The 20,692-nt window shown below is 37.9% G+C and overlaps 1 protein-coding gene across 3 annotated transcripts in view; it reads right to left on the bottom strand.

Annotated features, from left to right (window-relative positions):
- The window catches only part of Prrg1 (proline rich and Gla domain 1), a 127,915-nt gene that overhangs the window by 15,879 nt on the left and 91,344 nt on the right, over nucleotides 1–20,692 (bottom strand). For all 3 annotated transcript variants that reach the window (XM_055599604.1, XM_055599605.1, XM_055599603.1), the window contains one exon: nucleotides 9,514–9,674. In XM_055599604.1, coding sequence (XP_055455579.1) covers nucleotides 9,514–9,674 — 161 coding nt within the window. The remainder of the gene's footprint in view (nucleotides 1–9,513; nucleotides 9,675–20,692) is intronic.

Here is a 20,692-nt window from a genome sequence, read left to right as displayed (position 1 = left end):
CCTCTCCTCTCCTCTCCTCTCCTCTCCTCTCCTCTCCTCTCCCTACCCAACCCTCCATGCTCACATGGTTTATAAGAAGGCTAACTTGGTATCCCAGAGGCCACAGAATGCCTCTCCTACATACCCATCCTTTTAAGATCCAGACTGTAAGAGGATGAAGGCATGCATATATGGAGACTCTTAGCTCTTACTCTAAGGGAATCTGACTTCATTCACTAAAGGTGAGAACTTTGCATAAATGAGTCAAGTGGACACTTATTTTGATGAGAACAAAAAAAAAATCTTTATAGAAATCAGTTGTCAAACTGAAAGGAAAAAACTAGTAAACTTGCTCTAAGGGCAATATGGGTGCTCAGTCTGGTGACCCAGGAACTGTTGTCATCAAGGTAGAGCTTACTGAAAAAAATACTCAATAGCATCATCTGTTCTAGCCCTCACCTGGTGCAGATTGGACACAAGGACAAACATCTCCTGTTTGGAGGCTGAAGACAGTGGTACTGCAGGAAGCTACAAAGGTGGGCATCAACTTTTGCTATAAGCCAGCTGGTACAAGTCCAGGAAGCTGTTATTGACGTTATCTCCAGATGGCAGGCAGCCATGGACAGATAGATATAGGAGATGTAGAGCTGTAACTGGATGTGGATGTTGATGGTGGCCTCACAGTCAGGATGGTAGTTCTGTCTGGCAACAGTTAGGGTGGCTGGCAAGAGCAGCAGGGCAGGCAACACTCACTCTGGAATTGCAGAGGGCAGTGGCAGCATTGGCGCTCACAAGGTCCGGGTGGGAATCCCATTTTGGATGTTCAGGGCTCCTGGCTTGTCTAAGGCAAGTCTGAGGCAGCACCGGAGGAAAGAACTAATGGCGGCAAGAGGGGAGGCAGCACTGGAAGGAAGTCATGGAGGCAAAAGGTGGAGATTCTCTGTTAAACGGGTAAAGTGCAGAGGTTTAGTGCCTGTATGAAAGGTCAACTGTCAGCATTGAGACAGAAGGGTCCAGAAAGAAATAATGGTGGCAAGAGGGGGAGACAGCACCGGAAGAAAGTTAATGGTGGTAAAAGGGTAAAGGTTAGAAGTCTAAGGTCAGCCTTGAGACAGAAAGGCCGGAGGTTAAGGATGTGTGTGCTAATTTCTGTAGCAGTATGAGTACAGTATTAAAAAAAGTTATTGGAGCCAGAGAGATGGTTCAGGTGATGAAGGTGACAGACATCAAGCTTTCTAGTCAGAGTCCAACCACCAGGACACACATGAGAGGACAAAATTGTTTTTTTGATTTACACAAGAGTAGCGGACCACAGCACACATATACCCTGGCATATATAAGGCAATACACAAACACACACAAAAGTATTAATATTTTAAAGTTATCTATAAAGCACAATGATTTTAGTAAATTATCTAGATACCTCCCTGGTTTCTTTCTTTTGATTTATTAATTTAATATGTATGCATATTTTGCCTACATGTATGTCTGTGAGCCATCACATGCATGCAGTACCCCTAGAGGTCATCTATCTCCCGCAACTAGAATAACAGATGGGATGTGAACCGCTGTGTTGGGTGTTGGGAATCAATCCAGGTCCTTTGGAAAAGCAGGCAGCACTATTAACCACTGAGCTATGTCTCCAGCCCCAAAGAGCAACTTCAATACTTTTTTAAAAAATTAGATTTTTATAATGTGCATAAGTGTTTTTTAAAATAAATATGAATGTATATTATTATGTACATATATGGTGTCAGTGAGAGGTTATTTATCAGATGGTGTGGAACTGGAGTTACAAATGGTTGTGAGCTACCATTAGAAGCCAACCCCACAAAGGTTAACATGTATTCTTAACTTCTGACCCCTTCCATCTACCCATCTCCCTCAACCATCTCTCCAGACCCTTCCTACTTTCTTGAGAAAACATCTTATGTAACCCAGGCTGGGCTTGAAACTGGCAAATAGCACAATACACTCCTGATTCTACTGCCTTCACATCCCAAGTGCCAAGATTACAGACATATGATATCACAAACCATGCCTGGTTTATGAGATGCTCGGAACTAAACTAGGACATTCTTCATACCAGATAAGCTCACTACCAACTATGTTGTATCAGCAATCTTTCCTTCTTTTGTAAGTCATCTGAATGCAGAATACAATCATTTTGTTAATTGCAGTACTTACTGTGATGCCATTAACTTAATAAAAAATTTTGTTTGAAAGGTATTTTTTCTCTGTGACTTTAACATCTAGTGACATTTCTAAAAGAGGTCAGGACTCAAGGGTAAGCGGAGGCAGGCAAGTCCTGAGTTCCCTCAGCTTCCTATGTGACTTCACAGTCTTCCCATTATTAGTATTAATTTTACAATAGTTGTATCATCTAAGTACTTTATTATCCTTTATTGTTCTTTATCATAGGCAGTTTTTATATTAACTCTACAGTTTTCATTATAATTATAAGAACAGACATTGATGTTTTTGAAAGTTCTCTTCTATTTTCTACACATTATCTGTTTTTCTTTCAGTATTATCTCTACCTGTTCATTATAATACCTTTCTTGTTTCATTTTCAGATTAATGAGTAAAATTTTCCTATACAAAATGTACAATTTCTCCATTCAAGTTGTAGTCTGATAATGGTATCCTTTCATGTGTGATTTTGTGTGTTTATGTATTTTTATGTATTCATCCACAATTTCATTATCATTTTAAACATTTGTGAAAGTAAATATTATTTCTTGAATAGGTGATACATACTTTAAGAGCCACAGAAGTCTCTTCCTGGCAACCACATGCCAATTACTTGTATGATCATAAAGAGCTAGAGTATAAAAATAAAGTAAAATATACAACCATAGAGGAAACTTTAGCCTACACTCTATAAGCATATTCTCAAGTAAAAACGGACTGCTTACCAAAAGTCTTTGCTTGGTAGTAAGTGAGCCTCCCAGTGATTAAAGAAATAAACTCAAAAATTCAAATTGTACAGTTTATCAAAGCAGATACTGAGCCTCCTAACCAAACCTTCAGCAGAGTGCAGGAAATCATATGAAAGAAGGGGGAATTAATATGATCTGGAGAGGACAGGAGCTCCAGAAGGGCCAAATATATCTGGGCACAGGGGTCTTATATGAGACTGTTTCTCCAACCAAGGACCATGTATGGATATAACCTGGAATCTTTGCTCAGATGTAGCCTGTGGTAGCTCAGTAACCAAGTGGTTTATCCTAGTAAGGGGAACAGGGACTTATTTTATTTTATTTTTTATTATTAGTTACATTTTATTAACTCTGTATCCCTGCTTTATCCTGCTCCCTCATTCCCTCCTAGTCCCTCCCTCCCTCCCTCCCTCCCTCCCTCCCTCCCTCCCTTCCTCCCTCATCTCCTCCCTGCCCCTTTCCAAGTCCACTGATTGGGGAGGACCTCCCCCCCCCTTTCATCTGACCCTGTTTTATCAGGGATCTTCAGGACTGGCTACAAAGTCCTCCTCTGTGGCCTAGCAGGACTGATCTTCCCTTGGGGGGTGGGGAGGTAAAAAAGCCTGCCATTGAGTTCCTGTCAGAAATAGTCCCTGTTCCCCTTACCATGGGAAACCAATTGGTTACTGAGCTATCATGGGCTACCTCTGAGCAGAGGTTTTAGGTTATATCCATACATGGTCCTTGGTGGTGTGTCAGTCTCAGAAAAGACCCCTGTGCCCAGATATATTTGGTCCTTGTGGAGCTCCTATCCTTTCCACATCATACTAACTCCCCAGGGAATAGGGAGAGATAGAAAGACCTGGAGGGGATAGGAGCTCCAAAAGGAGACCGACAGAGACAAAAACAAAAACAAAACAACAACAACAACAACAAAAACTGATCCCTGGGATCCCTGAAGAGACTGATACTCTGGGGTGTGCAGCCTTGCCAGGCCATAGAAGAAGATAATGCAGCCAGTCCTGATGAGACCTGATAGGCTAAGCTCAAACTGAGGAGGAGAAGGACCTCTCCTATCAGTGGACTAGGGGAGGGTTATAAGGGGAGAAGAGGGTAGGAGGGTGGGATTGGGAGGAGATGAGGGAAGGAGCCACAGCAGGGATATAAATTGAGTAAATTATAAATAATAATAATAAATAAAAATTAAAAATTACAGCCTGTAGATATTCTTTATGTCCTAAAAATCCAGGTAGAGGATGGAGAGATTGCACAGTGAGAAAAGAATTAGCAGAAGCCTGTAAATCCAGACTAATCCGTAGATCCCATCTACATAAAAAGCTGTATGTGATGGTACACATGTGTAATCCTAGCATTCCTATTGTGATTTTGGAGAATGAAGCGGGGGTGGGGGTAGCAGCATAGTAACAGAAAAAAACAAGGTGAGAACTGACTCATCCAAGTATTTCCTCATCTCTTTCACACATACACACACACACGACAAACACACACCCACATTACATATATATGTATATATATATGTACATACATATATGTATATATATGTGTGTGTGTATGTATTTGTGTTTATTTGTATATGTGTATGTATTTGTATATGTATTAAATCAGAATAAAGGGGAGAAATTATCTGGCAGACATATGAGTCCTAATTAAAAATGGCTACAATATACCCTCTGAAACTTGGATAAAATATATTTATTTTAGACTTTGTCTGTTGTAGGCACTATACAGCACATCTCACAGCTAAAAAATGTTTGCATAATTAACATCTATAAAGGTGAAATATTTACTTGAAAGCACTGCAAGTCTGGATTCCCTTTCTCTGGGACCTAGTAAGGCCATCTCACCAGGTAGAGGTGATCAAAAAGCAGGCAACCAAGTTCATGCCAGAGACTGTTCCTGCTCCCCTTACTAGGAAACCCCTATAAAGACTGAGCTGCCCATGTGATTCCTCTGAGCAGGAGTCTAGGTCCTCTCTAGGGTTGACTCATCAGTCACTGCAGGACTCCCTGGGCCCAGATTTTTTGTTTGTTGTTCTCCTTGTGGAGCTCCTGTTCCTTCCAGGTCTTTCTATCTCCCTCTTCTTTCATAAGATTCCCTGCACTCTGCCCAAAGTTTGGCTATGAGTCTCAGCATTTGCTTGATACCCTGTTGGGTAGAGTCCTGATGAGACCTGAGACGCTAGAGTCAGATAGAAGGGAGGAGGTCTTCCCCTATCAGTGGACTAGGGAAGGGACATAGAGGAGGAGGAAGGAGGAAGGGTTGGACTGGGAGGAAATGAAGGAGGGGCTCTAGCCAGGATACAAAGTGAATAAATTGTAATAAATAATAATAAACAAGTTAAAATAAATAATTCACTCTCTAAAAAATTAAAACCAAAACCAAAACCAAAACAAAAGCAAAAGCACTGTAAGTATTTTCAAGTCAGTAGGTGGCAGAGCTGAGACACCACATCTATCTGATTCTCTGAGGTTTGAGAATGACATTCAGAAAGCTTTTTCTACTTCTATTTTATTGATGTATAGAGGACAAAAATCTACGTATTTAAGATGTAAATAGAATATGGCTAAGTAAAGCACTTGGCCAGCATGAAGCCACTAAATTTAATCCTTAGCACCACAAAGAAACACAATGCTGTGAATTTCAGGTTAGAAAATTTAGAAGGTAGTTAGTGGTACCTTAGTGGCTTGCCCAGAATCTGAAATTCTCTGGGTTAGACCCGAAATGGCCCCCCTCCCGAAAACAGGTTGTACTAAATGTTTATATAAATTTTCATGTGTAAGTCAGCTTTTCTACCAGACCTCAACCATGATATATATATATATAATTAAAATTATACATATTATATATGCATATATAATATATATTATATATCCTATATTTGTTACATGGTTGTTATTTAGCATAACTGAAAAAAACTGACCTACTTACATGCTGAAAATGAGGACCACTAAGCATGTCTTTTCTCCCAATCAAGAAGAATTTTGCACCAAATTAAGTAAAGTGTTACACATAAATATTCCACTGAATGCTATCTACTAAATTCATAGTTACATTTGAGGATTATGAACATGTCACAAAATCTGTTTTAAGTAAGAAATTTTAGTATACAAAAAGATAAGTGTAGGATAAAGCAAATCTCAAAAGCTATTTTGTTTTTTTTCCCTATTACTCTAAAACCTTAGCTTGTTGCAAACACAATTCTGAAATAGTTGACCTAAATGCCTTCTAACGCACTCTATTATAAATGCTATTGTTTTAATCCTGTAAACAAATTTGTATGACAGACTTTGAAACCATAGAGAATGCAACAAACTAATATTAATAAAATCTATTTTAGGTCCACATCACTCATTTAACTCATGAACAAAGTTTAAATCGCTTTTCTGATGTTTTAAATATATTTTGTAATATCACAATCTATTACTTCTTTCTTCTATCAGGTATTAATTTAGGCTTCATTATGTGCCAGAACTTCATAGCTATGAAACAAACAAATGAGAAATGGTGTTGTCATAGGGATAATACTCTTGTGAAGAAAGCAAACAACTAACAAATACAACAAATTGACTTCCGATAGTCATAAGTGCTGGGAGAAAAAACCCCACAGGAGATAGAATACTTCCTTACTGAGAAAGTGAAGTTGTGCAATGACCTGAGTGCAATCAGCAAACTCAGACATTCCCATTTGGAAAAGAAAACAAGTGCCAAAGCCCTAAGACAGGGGATGTACTCTGTATTATGCATAAGGAAGCAGGATAAAGCCACAATAAAATCAATAAATGGTAGAGTCACAGGAGATACAAATTTTTTTTTTCTGTAGAGAAGTGATAATACAGGATGGAAACAATTGTACTTTATGTATAATTCTGAATTCTTTGTTTTTAAAAATTTTTATTCACTTTACATGCTTGTTGTAGTCCCCATCCCTCTTCCCTTCCCTTTCCTCCCCTTTTCCAATTCTGAAACCTGACTTTTTCTAAGGAAGCTATAAAACCATTGCAGAGAAGAGATGTTTGTTGCTTTGTTTTATTTTGAGAGTGGTTCTTACCAATACGGACCAGACCAGCCTGGAACTCACTTCATAGCCTAGGCTAATTCATAATCATCCTCACTGCTTCTACAGGCACGAAATCCCATGCATAGTGAAGAAAATTTAAAATGTCATTCTAGCCTGCCATTTAAAAAATTATGTAGATATCAGTGAGATGAATAAATGGGTAAAAGAACCTGCCACCAAGCCAAGTTCAAGTCCTAGAACTCACATGATGGAAAAAAAAAGAACTGACTTGTGCAACTGTCCTCCGACATACTGGCATGTGACCCTTCCTTTACCTACAAAATATATAAATAAAGAGGAAACAGTTGAGTGGGCAAGGAAAGGGAGATGGAACTTGCTTAAGTTGGGGAAGGTAGGGAATAGGACTACATGTACAAAACTCTCAAGTAACTAATGAACAAATGAATGTAAAGTTTTTAATTATGTAAAAAGGCTAAAATATACTTATGATAGTAGGAGTGATGTCTTAATCACACATTCTGTTGCTGTGGCAAATACTTGAGATCAACAGTTTACAGGAAGGTGATTAAATTTTGCTTATGATTTTAGAGGTATCAAAGCATAGCTGGTTGAACACACTGCTTTGAGTCTGAGGCAAGGCAGAATAGCATGGTAAGAGGAATATGTGGCAGAGGCTATTCACCTCATGGTGGTCAGGCAGCAGAGACAGGAGGAGCCAGAGAGAAGATACCTTTCCAAGAAACACCCTCAGTGACTTATTTCATTCACTGAGGCCCTACCTTCTAAAGTTTCCAGTACATGGGAACTAAACTTTCAATACATGTGCCTGTGGAGTCACTTAGATGGTTTTGATGTAAAGAGGCAACAAGTATATGGATGAAGTTACTACTTATGATGGCAAAAGCAGATTAATTGGAAAGGAGTGCAAACTGAAAAAAAAATCCCAATAAAATACTGATAAAATATTTTTCTTAAGCTAGAAATTTAGTACTAAAATCTACATGAAAAAAAGGCAGGCCATTGTCTCTTTGGTATTTAAGAACACTTCACAAACTATTGTAGAATACCATAACAAGCTAAAACTACTTCTAATTTATATTAAAGCATAAAGCATATCTTCTGAAAACAAAAGGATAAACTAGAATACAAAATTCAGAAATAGATGAAGTACATATGGACACCAGGTACCAAATGAAGGATGAATAAAGTGACTATGATAAAGAGGGGCTGTTTGTTAAATGGTATTTGAACAATTTAGACAAATAAGCAAAAAAAAAAATCAAACCCATAATTCATTACATACATGACAATAAACTACTACTTGTAAAACCAGTAAAGCTCATAAAGATCATAGCTTGTTGATTTATAAACAGATTTTGCTTTTGCTTTGAGTACTAGAATCTAGCAATATCCATGATGACCTTTCATCTCCAGAGCCTTCTTTACTAAACAAAAGATCAAACCCTCCTTTATTTTTTTTTAATCTTTTAACTTTATTTACTTAGTTTTTCACTTTACATCTCAATTGTAGTTCCCATCCTCCTCTCCTGCTGGTCTCACAATCCCTCCTTCTTCTGTCTCCCCCACCCCCTTCCCTAAACTTCAGGAAAGAGGAGCTCCCCCTCCCCACCACCAACTAACCCACCCTAGCACTTTGAGTCTCCTCAGGACTGAGCACATCCTCTTCCACAGTTAAGGCAGTCCCACCAGGGGGGACTGATTGAAAAGCATGCAATAGAGTCCATGTCAGAAACAGCCCCCACTCCTCTTACTAGGGAACCCACAAAAAAAAAAAACAAGTTGCCCATCAGGTATATATGTGTAGGAGGCCGAGATCCAGCCCATGCATGGTCCTTTCAAAGCCTCCTTCTTTAAAATGTGTATGTACTCACTCTTCCTGGAGCGTGATGTTCCTATAGTACATGACATGCCATTTATTTAGCATATAGTATTTTCTTGATGCACAGGCATGTATCTTCATCAGCTACCTTTGGTGTTGTAAATTTCAACTGTAGAGCAGACCTATAAAATTGATGTCCTTGCTTCTGTTTTCCCAACCCTGCTATCTTTGAATAACCTGAAGTCAGAGTAAAGTGCAGTAAAGCAGTCCTGTGAAATGTGGAAGAGGAGCGCAAAAGTATAGGGAACTAAAACAAATTTTCTCTGGTTCTGCATGCAAGGAAAGCATCGTACCACTGAGCTATACCCCCACCCCAGGAGAAATAAAACATCAAAACACTAACAGTGTCCCTTACCTTCCTCCATCCTCTCTCTGATTAAACATAGAAAGGTAATGATACCACTAATTTCCAGATCAAAGAAAGCCTTGTGTGAACTGGATACCTTGCCATCCATCATAATATCTGCTAGCTAATCACAACACTATGGAAATGTGACCCTCAGGGACAGACCAATACAGAAGGAAGTAGGTCTTCTTTTCTCCAATACAGAACATTATTCATTAGATGTTACATGGAGACTTCTTCAATAAATTACTTTGGGAATGTAGGTTTCAGAAATAAACCAAAAGGTAAATAATTCTCTGAACATGTTTCAAGTTGCCAGTATACTTACAGTTTTTTCATGATTTTCTAAAGCCTCTCTGGCTTCTTCATATGTGCAGACTTCTTCTTTGCATTCACGCTCAATGTTGCCCTGTCTTATTTCTTCAAAAAGCCCATTGGCTCTTGGGTAGCGTTTTAATACTGAGTTGGCTTTTTCTCCTGAGAGGAAAACTAAAAAGTTATATAATAATAAGTATAATAAAGCAATAAGAAACTAATGTGAGAAGTCTATATACAAGAAGAAAATTGCCAGATGCTCCTCAGAAAACACGGGCAACAATCTTAAACGTCTTTCAGTAAATCAGGAGTGAAGTAATGTTTAACCTCAAACAAAAGCATTTGATAGCTTTCTCATAATAGGAAAATGTCTTTTTAGTCAATGTGGTCCTGGGCAGAACAGTAACATAATTAACCATGTTATATTCAGACTTTAGCACATTCCTGACCACCATGTATATTTAAAAATAGTAATAATGGAATCACTACTTATATTCATTTTTGTAAGTGTATACTCAAATTCATTCTGTAACCAAAACAAAAGCCAGTCTCTAGATGATCAGTTTCTGCCTACCTAAAAATAAATACAAATCTAATTGACCTAATAATATAAACTTAGAGAACCATTACTTAAAAAGTAGACTTAATATGCTGAAAGTCTCATTACAGCTTGCAAAATAAAGAGTAAATTCCAAAGAATCAATGAAAACACTAATAATAATTTTCTTCAAATTATACTTAAGTTAAATATAGTGTAGATGTACTTCAACGCGTTCAGTCTCATTTAATCATCCTTAAGGAACAAAATTCTTTTTCAATGAATTAAAAAGGCATATCTTAGAAATATTCAAAGTGCACTTGTGAAACCCAGTGGAATGAGTCACAGCAAGTGCAATACCACCTGGGGCTACACAGTGAGGCCAGATCTTAAAAGACAAGCGACCAGTTGGGTGAAAATATAGTTCAATGGTAGCACATTTTCCTAGTGTGTTTATAGCACTGGGTTCAATCCCCAGTAATGCAATAAACAAACAAACACACAGATAAATAAATAAACAAATAAATATAATAAATAAATAAATTCAAAACAAGCACATAATGATTATAGTTATTTTTACCTTTACTGAAGATGCCTTTACTTACATATACAAAAACATTTAAGTTCTACTTCATGTTTTTCTGCAAGCGTCTTATTTACATGGTATCTAAATACTATGCCACCATAATTTAATCTCTGTTAATATAAAGAGATTAGAAAATTTCCATTTTACCAACTTCTAACATACAAAAAGTGCATTATGGCGGTTAGAAAGACGGTTCAGGGGTTAAGAACTCTTACTACTCTTGCAGAGGACTCAAGTTAAGTTCCTAATACCCATTTAATAGCCCACAGCTAACTATAAATTCAGTCCCAGAGGCTTCAGGAACCCTTTGGTCTAAATGGACAACCGAACACACAACATGACACACATACAGTGGGCTGGAGCGATGGGTCAGTGGTGAAGAGCACTTGTTGCTCTTACAGAGGATCCACGTTGTATTCCACATGGTAGTTTAAAATCTAAAGACAATTGTAACTCCAGTTGCAGGTGATCAAATGTCTTCTGGGTACTCTACAAGCACCAGCAATGAAAGCAGTGTCCTTATATACATACAGGCAAAACACACATCCACATAAAATAAATAAATAAATCTTATTAAACATTGTTTTAAATTACATTAGTGACTTGGTGGTTAAGAGTGCTTGCTTTTTTGTTCCAGAGGACCTATATTCAGCTCCAGGAAAATTGACACCATCATCTGGGGTCTCTGTAGACAAGTTCACAGACACAAACATAGATAAATACATAGAAATAAACACATACAGACAAACACACACAATACAATACGTCTTTTTTTTTTTTTATCAATATTGAGCTTTTTATTTTCATTTTGCATTATGTCTTTGTAAAAGAAACTTTTTTGGGGTTTTATTTTTATTTATTTTATTTTTTATTATTAGCTAAATTTTATTAACTCTGTATCCCAGCTGTATCCCGCTCCCTCATTCGCTCCCAATCCCTCCCTCCCTCATCTCCTCCTTGCCCCTTTCCAAGTCCACTGATTGGGGAGGACCTCCTCCCCTTTCATCTGACCCTGTTTTATCAGGTATCTTCAGGACTGGCTACAAAGTCCTCCTCTGTGGCCTGGCAGGACTGCTCCTCCCTTGGGGGGTGGGGAGGTCAAATAGCCTGCCATTGAGTTCCTGTCAGATATAGTCCCTGTTCCCCTTACTATGGGAAACCAATTGGTTACTGAGCTACCACGGGCTTCATCCGAGCAGAGGTTTTAGGTTATATCCATACATGGTCCTTGATGGTGTGTCAGTCTCAGAAAAGACTCCTGTGCCAGATATATTTGGTCCTTTTATTCACCTGTTTCAATTGTGTCTTGGAGGATTACTGCCTCTGTCTGCTAACCTAGGTCTAGTCCTTAAAGCTTCTAGCTTCCATACAATCTAACCTAAACCTAGAATGCTTTCAGCCTCTGAGACTTACTGCTTAATAAGTTCACCCTTTTTGGCTCTGTTGGTCTCCTTGTGGAGTTCCTGTCCCCTCCATGTCTTTCTATCTCCCTCTTCTTCCATAAGGTTTCATGCACTTTGCCCAAAGTTTGGCTATGAGTCTCACTATCTCCTTCGATACCCTGGTGGGTAGAGTCTTTCCGAGGTCTCTGTGGAAGGCTCCTGTCCTGTTCCTTGTCTTCTCCTACTTCTGATGTCTATCTTGTTTGCCCGTCTGAGTAAGGTTTCAGCCTCTTCCGTAGGGTCTTCCTTATTGTTTAGTTTCCTTAGAGCTATAGACTTTAGTATGTTTATCGTATGTTATATTATCCTATGGCTAATATCCACTTATAAGTGAGCATATACCATGTGTGTCTTTCTACTCTTGGGTTACCTCACTCAGGATGATCTTTTCTAGTTTCCACCATTTGCCTGCAAATTTCATGATTTCCTTGTTGTTAATTGCTGAGTACTATTCCACTGTGTAAATGTACCGGACTTTCTGTATCCATTCCTTTGCTGAGGGATAACTAGGTTGTTTCCAGATTCTGGCTATTACAAATAAAGCTTCTATGAGAGCGAAAACAAACAAACAAACAAACAAACAAACAAACAAACAAACCTGGGTCCAGAGGGGTCTGCAGAGACCGATACTCCACCCAAGGAGAGAACCTAGACCCCCTGCTCAGAGGAAGCCCATAGGCTTCTCATTTTCCAGGTGGGTTCCCTAGTAAGGGAGACAGGGGCTGGTTCTTTGATCACCTTCCCCTGGGGGTGCAGCCTTGCCAGGCAACAGAGGAAGATTATGCTGCTAGCCTTGATGAGACCTGATAGGCTAGGGTCAGAAAGAAGGGGAGGAGGTCCTCCCCTATCAGGGAACTAGGGAAAAGGCATAGGGGGAGAAGAGGGAGAGAGGGTGAGACTAGGGGGAGAAGAGGGAGGGGGCTGCAGTGGGAAACAAAGTGAATAAATTATAATAAATAAATAAATTTAAAAACTTGATAATAAATAAAACAAGGAAAAAATAAGCTCACCCTTTCTTGTCCTTACTGAGCTCTGGGCTGGCTGGTTCAACTCAGATGTTCTGGCTTAAACTCTCTTACTTATTCAAACTGGCTTTTCTCTCGGCCTCCGAATTGTTCTGCTTGACTTCAAACTATCTCCAGCAATCTTTTCTAATCTTCTGGCTCCATCTCATTCTTTACCTGTGTCTAGCTCATTCTCTCAGTCAACCTCTTTTTGTAAAACTCTCACAGGAAAACTGCCTCCTCTCTGCATAGTCCCTTAAGCAGCTTCTCTGTCCTCTTTCTTCTTGTGAGTTTTGGGCATTTCCTATTCTGTCAAATCTTTCTCTGATTTGTCACTTTTTCTTCCACTCAATTAAACATCACTTTTGAAAGTTTGGTGCTTCCTTCTACAAAGTAATTTTACCTTCATTGTTTGGGATTAAAGGCATGTACCACCACACCTGGACATAATCTTTTCTTTACCTTAGACTTGCTCTATACCAGGTTGGCCTTGAATTCATATCTGCTTGCCTGTCTCTTGGATTAAAGGTGTTGTTTATATTCCAGCCAGATCACACTGACCTAGAAGATCTTTTGATGTGACCTCTTGCCATAGCAGCCATGCTCTGAATTAAAATTCTTCTACAGGTCTTCAAAATATTGTTTATATTTTGTATACATGATTCATCTCAATTCAGATTTTAAATTTTAATTGAGAAAACTTGATGTTTGTTTGAATTTCATAAAATAAAATCTTCAAAGTAGTCACACAGCCAGACTGAAAAGTTTTCCAAAATTGAACCTAGTCATAAAATCATCTTCAGCAAGTGCAGTCATGTTTAAAAAATGGGTGCATCTTTTTTTGGGGATAATTGATTTCCTTTGAAGAATACATGAGAGTTTAAAATTGCATGACTTCAAGTTAAACAATCTTCCCTTCTGGTTATAATACATCTTTGAAAGTTGTATTTGTAATGAATTCCCAGGCAATCCTCCTATTGCCACAGTTTGAGAATCACCACTCTAATATAAGTTCCTCAGAAGATGAGTTCTGAATGTTTATGAAAAATTTGGATTAACAGATTTAGACATACTTTACTGCATTATTTTAAGGTCTTTAACATCTGTTTAATATGTACATTATAAGCTTTTTTCTTTTTTTTAATATTTATTTATATATTTATTTATCTATTTACTTATTACAATTTATTCACTTTGTATCTCCCCTGCAGCCCCCTCCCTTGTCTCTTCCCAGTTCTACCCACCCTCTTTCTTCTCCCTTTTTCTTAGTTTCCCTAAAGAGGAGGACCTCCTCCACTTCTATCAGACCCTAGTCTATCAGGTCTCAATAAGGGAGGCTGCATCATATTCCTCTGTGGCTTGTCAAGGTTGCACCCCACAGAGGGCGGTGATCAAAGAGGCAGCCAACAAGTTCATGTTAGAGACAGCCCCAGTACCCTTTACTAGGAAACCCACTTGAAGAAAGAACAGCCTATGGGATTCCTCTGAACAGGGGTACTAGGTCCTTTCCATGCAAGGTCCTTGGTTGGAGTAATCAGTCCCTGCAGGCCCCTGTGGGCCCAGGATTTTTGGCTCTGTTCTCCTTGTGGAGTTCCTGTCCTCTCCAGGTCTTTGTATCCCCTTCTACTTCCATAAAGTTTCCTGCACTCCACCCAAAGTTTAGCTATGAGTCCTAGTATCTCCTTCAATACCCTGGTGGGTAGAGTCTTTCAGAGGTCTTCTTTGGAAGGCTCCTTTCCTGTTACTAGTCTTTTCTTACTTCTGATGTCTATCCTGTTTCCTCTTCTGAATGAGATTAAGCATCTTCCCTTAGGGCCCTCCTTGTTGTTTAGCTTCTTTAAGACTGTAGATTTTAGTAGCCTTGACCTCATTGGCACAGGAGACAACTTCCTGAAGAGAACATCAGCAGCACAGGCTCTAAGATCAACAATTAAATGGGACTTCATGAAACTGAAAAGCTTCTGTAAAGCAAAGGACACTATCATCTGAACAAAACAACAGCCTATAGACTGAGAAAAGATCTTCACCAATCCTACATCTGACAGATGGCTAATATCCAGAACATATAAAGAACTCAAGAAGTTAAACACCAACAAACTAGGTAATCCAATTAAAAAATGGGGTACAAAGCTAAACAGATTATTCACAACAGAGGAATATCAAATGGCAGAGAAACACTTAAAGGAATGTTCAAAGTCCTTAAGTCATTTGGGAAATGCAAATCAAAACGACCTTGAGATTTCATCTCACACCCATCAGAATGGCTAAGATCAAAATCTCAAGGGATGATGCATGCTGGAGAGGTTGTGGAGAAAGAGGAACACTGCTCCATTGCTGGTGAAAATGTAACCTGTACAACCACTTTGGAAATAAATCTAGCACTTTCTCAGAAAATTAGGAATAGTGTTACTTCAAGATCCAGCTATACCACTCCTAGGCATATATCCAAAATATGCTCAACTATACAACAAGGACATTTGTTCAACCATGTTCATAGCATCTTTTTCATAACAGAAGAATCTGGAAACAGCCCATGTGTCCCTCAACTGAGGAGAGGATACAGATATTGTGGTACATTTACACAATGGAATACTACTCAGCAATTAAAAACAAGGAAATCATGAAAATTTCAGGCAAATGGTGGGAACTAGAAAAGATCACCCTGAGTGAGGTAGCCCAGAAGCAGAAAGATACACATGGTATATACTCACTTATAAATGGATATTAGCCATTATAAGCTTCTTAAAGATGAGAATGTCTTTTTATTCTTTTGACTATCGTATTCCTTTTCAAGACATAATTTCACTAAATTGTAACACTTTAGTCACTGGTTATTTTTTTTTCTTTATTTAATCACTTTACAGCCTGATCCCAGCTCCCTCCCTCCTGTCCTCCCAGTTCCACCTCCATGCTCTTATCCCCATTATTCCATTCTCCTCAGAAAAGGGGAGGCCTCTAAGTGGTCATTGGTCTTATTCATATCCTCTAAAATAACGTAGAGGTCTCCTCCAATTAGCAGAAGATACTGACTCTTACTGAGACTTCTCTTTTCCAAGACAAACTTTCTTTTCCTTCTTCATCTCTTTGTCATTTAAGTGGATATGATTTTTCCGTAAACTAATGTCCTGTGCTGAATGTGGTATGCTGTAAGAATCAGAATTTGATCAGAATTTTCAGCTTCTTTGTTTTTAAACACAATATATATGTTAATTCATTCTAAAATATCACCATGTTTTATATCATTTTTCCTGAGCAGAAATCAAATAATCAATAATAAGAGATTTTAACTCTCAACATGACAAAAAAGCAAAATACTATGAAGAGGAAATTATCTCCTCATGCTAGCCAAATGGAAGATAAGTGTTAAGGAAAGTAGCTAACTCCTAAAATCAGAATCAAGCTAACTGACTAAGTGATGTAACAGCACATAAATATTCTAATCCCACACTAATCAAATTACCAGGACCATTTCACATAAAAATCTCTTATGTATTTCTTTTACTGAGAAGCAAGGTAACATAATACTAAGAACTCTAGTTGCTGACAAGTAAATGTTATCCCCTTGCCAAGTACAGTTAATTAGAAGACACTACATGAAGTAAAAATTTGATCAATAGTAAAAAAAAAAAAAATAAAATAAAAAATAGGACTATAGATAAGTTTTATCTACCATGTATCAGGGAGCAAGAAGTGAGAACAGAGCATTTGACAGTCTTCTAAAAAGTGGTTTGGAAATCTAATGGACTCTGCATAATGGTAAAAGAATTAGGGGCTTGTTAGACAGGGTACTTGCCACTATCAACCTGAATGCATATGTATACACACACACACATACACATGTGAAAAATAAATTTACATTTTTAATAGAGTAGAATATGGCAGCTATAACCTATAAGATGAAGTCACATTGTCTCTTTTTAATAGTTCCTTTCTTTGTTAAAAACGATTTTACAGAATATATTATAATCACAGTTTCCCTTCTTTCAATGCCTTCCAGATCTTCCTACTCAGACAATTCCATCTTCTTTCTCTCACTTTAGAAAACAAATAGGCAAGCAAATAAATAAAATGAAAACAACAAAATAAAAGCACAAGAAACATACACCCATGTGTGTGAAGCAAAACCCATGAAAACACAAAATTGGAAACCATAATCTACAAGCAAAACATCAGTAAGACAATAAGTACTCAGACAAAGCAATGACACAAAACGTCTACAAAGATACCATTGAGTTAGTTTGTGTTGGCCATCCACTTTTGGGCAAAGGGCCTACTCTTAAGTGTGGTTAATATGCACAGTAAGACTCCATTTGAGATTTTTTTCCTTTGTAAGTGATGTCAATTGAAGATATCTTCTTGGTTAGGGATGTCCTTCCCCCTTTAAATGCTGGGGACTCTATCTGGCTTGAACTTGTGCAGGCTAAACACTGGACAGTATTCAGGTTGCAAGGCTTACCTTGGGACATTTTCTGACTGCATGGACTTGCATTAGAAATGTAAAATTCAAATCTAGAGCTAAGGGGTGTAGGATGATGTTAATGCTTGGCACAAGTAAGGCTCTGTGTTCAATTTTCAGTTTAAAAAAGAAATCAAACCAAAGTAGTAGTGATATTTGAAATTTGAGTTTGATATTTCTTTCTGCCTTTCTCCTTAAGCTGTGTGAGTTAAGCTGAAGCTGACAGAAATCACATACATGACTTAGTCATGGATCACATTTTAGGATCGGTATACAGAATACAAATGCACTTTCAGAATACAAGATGCTATTTATTTATTTATTGAGTTTATTTATTGAGAATAACATAACTTCATTACCTCAAAATAAGCTTTCATACTTTCTCTTAAAAAACAAATTTAAATAAATATGAGAATTTTTCAAGTGATTCCCTAAATAACTGAGTTAAACCAAAATATACAATAAATATCAGCACATAAATGTGCTGTGATTTTAAAGCATGGGTTGGTAAAACTCATATTTTAAACATTTAAACAGCAAATAATGGTCAGCCAAGTAAAATCATATCTGCAAATTTGCTGAAAAAACAGCAGAGAATAAGGCCCAAAACTATACCCACAACTGGAAAGTTCTCTCCTCCAGTTATTATAGTTTTCTCATCTTAGGTCTGATATCACTGATGGAGCCAGTACTACATTCATATTTTAAAGTGAACAACATTCTTTATCTTGGGGCATGTTTACTCAACAAAACTATGTACAATGAAAACATGACAACTCAAGATGAGGAGCAGATGACTTCTGCCTTCAAGGACACAGATTAAAGAAATACACAAGGAACTCACTCGACTGAAGACACAATGAGTTCTGTTGGTGGTCAGAAGTCAGACGTACTTTTCCATTGGGTCTGTATGTTTTGGACATGGGAGAAGGACCCCTAAAAAGTATATGATCTGGGTTTGTAAGAAGTGAAAGGATGGGGCATGTGGAGATGGTGATAGAAGATATCCTGGGAAAACATAGAAGTGAGCAACTAATTGGGATTGAGTTGAACAAGGGCTGTAAATGAGGCATAGTGAGCTCATAGGTGGGTATCTAGAAATGCAGATATAGAAACACAAGAAAGTTGGGTGTAATAGAAGGGGAAAGGCTAAGAAAAGGTTCCTTCATAGAGGCAGGTTATAAGATACTAAGGTTGTGCTGTAGAGTAATGACTGCAAAAAGAATGGAAAGGAAAAGTCAGATAAAAGCTAAAATTACAGAGTAATGTCTTTGGCCACTTCACTCACCATCCATCTTTCTCCTCAGTCAAACTAAATCTAATCAGCATAGTGTATGTAGTACATCTTCGATTCCATCACTCCAAAGGCAGAAACAGATGGATCTCTGAGTTCCAGGCCAGCCAAAGCTATATGGTGAGACCTTGTCTCAAAAACAATAAAATGAAACAATAACAAAACACCCAAATATAATCAGTCTACAAAATGACCCTTTTGGGTCTCCTGAATTTTTCCTCTGCCTGGTGAACTCTTATTCTAATTTAACACCTTCTAAGACCTTAACTAACTTCAATGTATTAGACAGATTTACTATCTGATTTCCTTTAGTACAGTGGTTCTTAACTTTCCTAATGCTGAAACCCTTTAATACAGTTCCTCATGTTGTAGTGAGCCCCAACCATAAAATTATTTTCATTGCTATGTCATAACTGCAATTTTGCTACTGTTATGAATCATAATGTAATGCAAAACAGGCAATAAATCAGAGGTAGGCAAATTGAAATGTCAGAATTATTATTATTGTGCTATGGGTAAATATGGGGAAATGAAATGCTAGGTAGAAAGATGTCATCCTAGCATTGTTGTCAATTACTAGCAGCCCAGTTGGACAACCTATGCAACAGTCACTGTACTTCTAATTTTAGTGACATTGGAACTATTCCGAGTATTCAGAAAGATTGGTTTGCATGCTCTTTTACTTTTCTTTTAGCTATCTTCTTTTATCTAAAAGAAAAAAGTCTTGTTGTATGTAGCTCAAGCTGGGTTCCTCCTGCCTCAACCTTCCAAGTGATGGAAGTACGGGTATGTGCCTCCACATTTGTATCAAATTATCTGTTTTGCTATAAGACTCCTTACTAGCACAACCAACAGCAACAACAAAAAAATCCAGAAACAGAGAAAGGGAACTTTCTACAAGTAAACTGTTGAAAAGCAGAAGGGCCAATCCTATAAATTTAATGTTCAACTCTAAACTTCATAGGTTTCCTATAAAAATATTGTTGCCTTGGTGTGACCCTAACTATGCAAGTCAAAGACTTGTATGAAAAAAAATTTCCAGTCTCTGAAGAAAGAATTAGAAGAAGATACTGGAAGATGGAAAGATCTCCCATGCTCATGGCTTGGCAAGATTAACATAGTAAAAATGGCCATATTACCAAAAGAAATCTACAGATTCAATGCAACTCCCATCAAAATACCAACACAATTCTTTACAGACCTTGAAAGAAAAATTCTCAACTTCATATGGAATAACAAGAAACCCAGAATAGCTGAAACAATCCTCTTCAATAAAAGATCTTCTGGAGTTATCTCCATCCCTGATCTCAAGCTATACTATAGAGCAACAATACTAAAAACTTCATGATACTGGCATAGAAACAGAATGGTGGATCAATGGAATTGGATAGAAGACCAGAAAATAAACCTACACATTACGGACACCTGAATTTTGACAAAGATGCTGAAACCATACAATGGAAAAGAGATAGCATCTTCAATAAATGGTGATGGTCTAACTGGATGTCTACATGAAGTTAAAAAGCAACAAATCAAGTAATCCAGTTAAAAAGGGGGTACAGAGCTAAACAGAGAATTTTCTGTAGAGGAATATAGAATGGCAGAGAAACACTTAAGGATATGCTCAACATTCTTACTCATCAGGGAAATGCAACTCAAAAGAACCCTGAGATTTCACCCTACACCCATCAGAAAAGCTAAGATAAAAAACCCAAGTGACAACACATGCTAGAGAGGATGTGGAGAAAGGGGAACCCTCCTCTATTGCTGGTGGGAATATAAACTTGTACAACTCCTTTGGAAATCAATCTGGTGCTTTCTCAGACAACTAGGAATAGTGCTTCATCAAGATCCAGCTATACCACTCCTAGG

This window comes from Psammomys obesus, unplaced genomic scaffold, assembly GCF_907164565.1.
Source record: "Psammomys obesus unplaced genomic scaffold, mPsaObe1.curated_primary_1811, whole genome shotgun sequence".
NCBI lineage: Eukaryota > Metazoa > Chordata > Mammalia > Rodentia > Muridae > Psammomys > Psammomys obesus.
The sequence above is the reverse complement of the archived record's forward strand: the minus strand, read 5'-3'. Positions and strand labels throughout refer to the sequence as shown.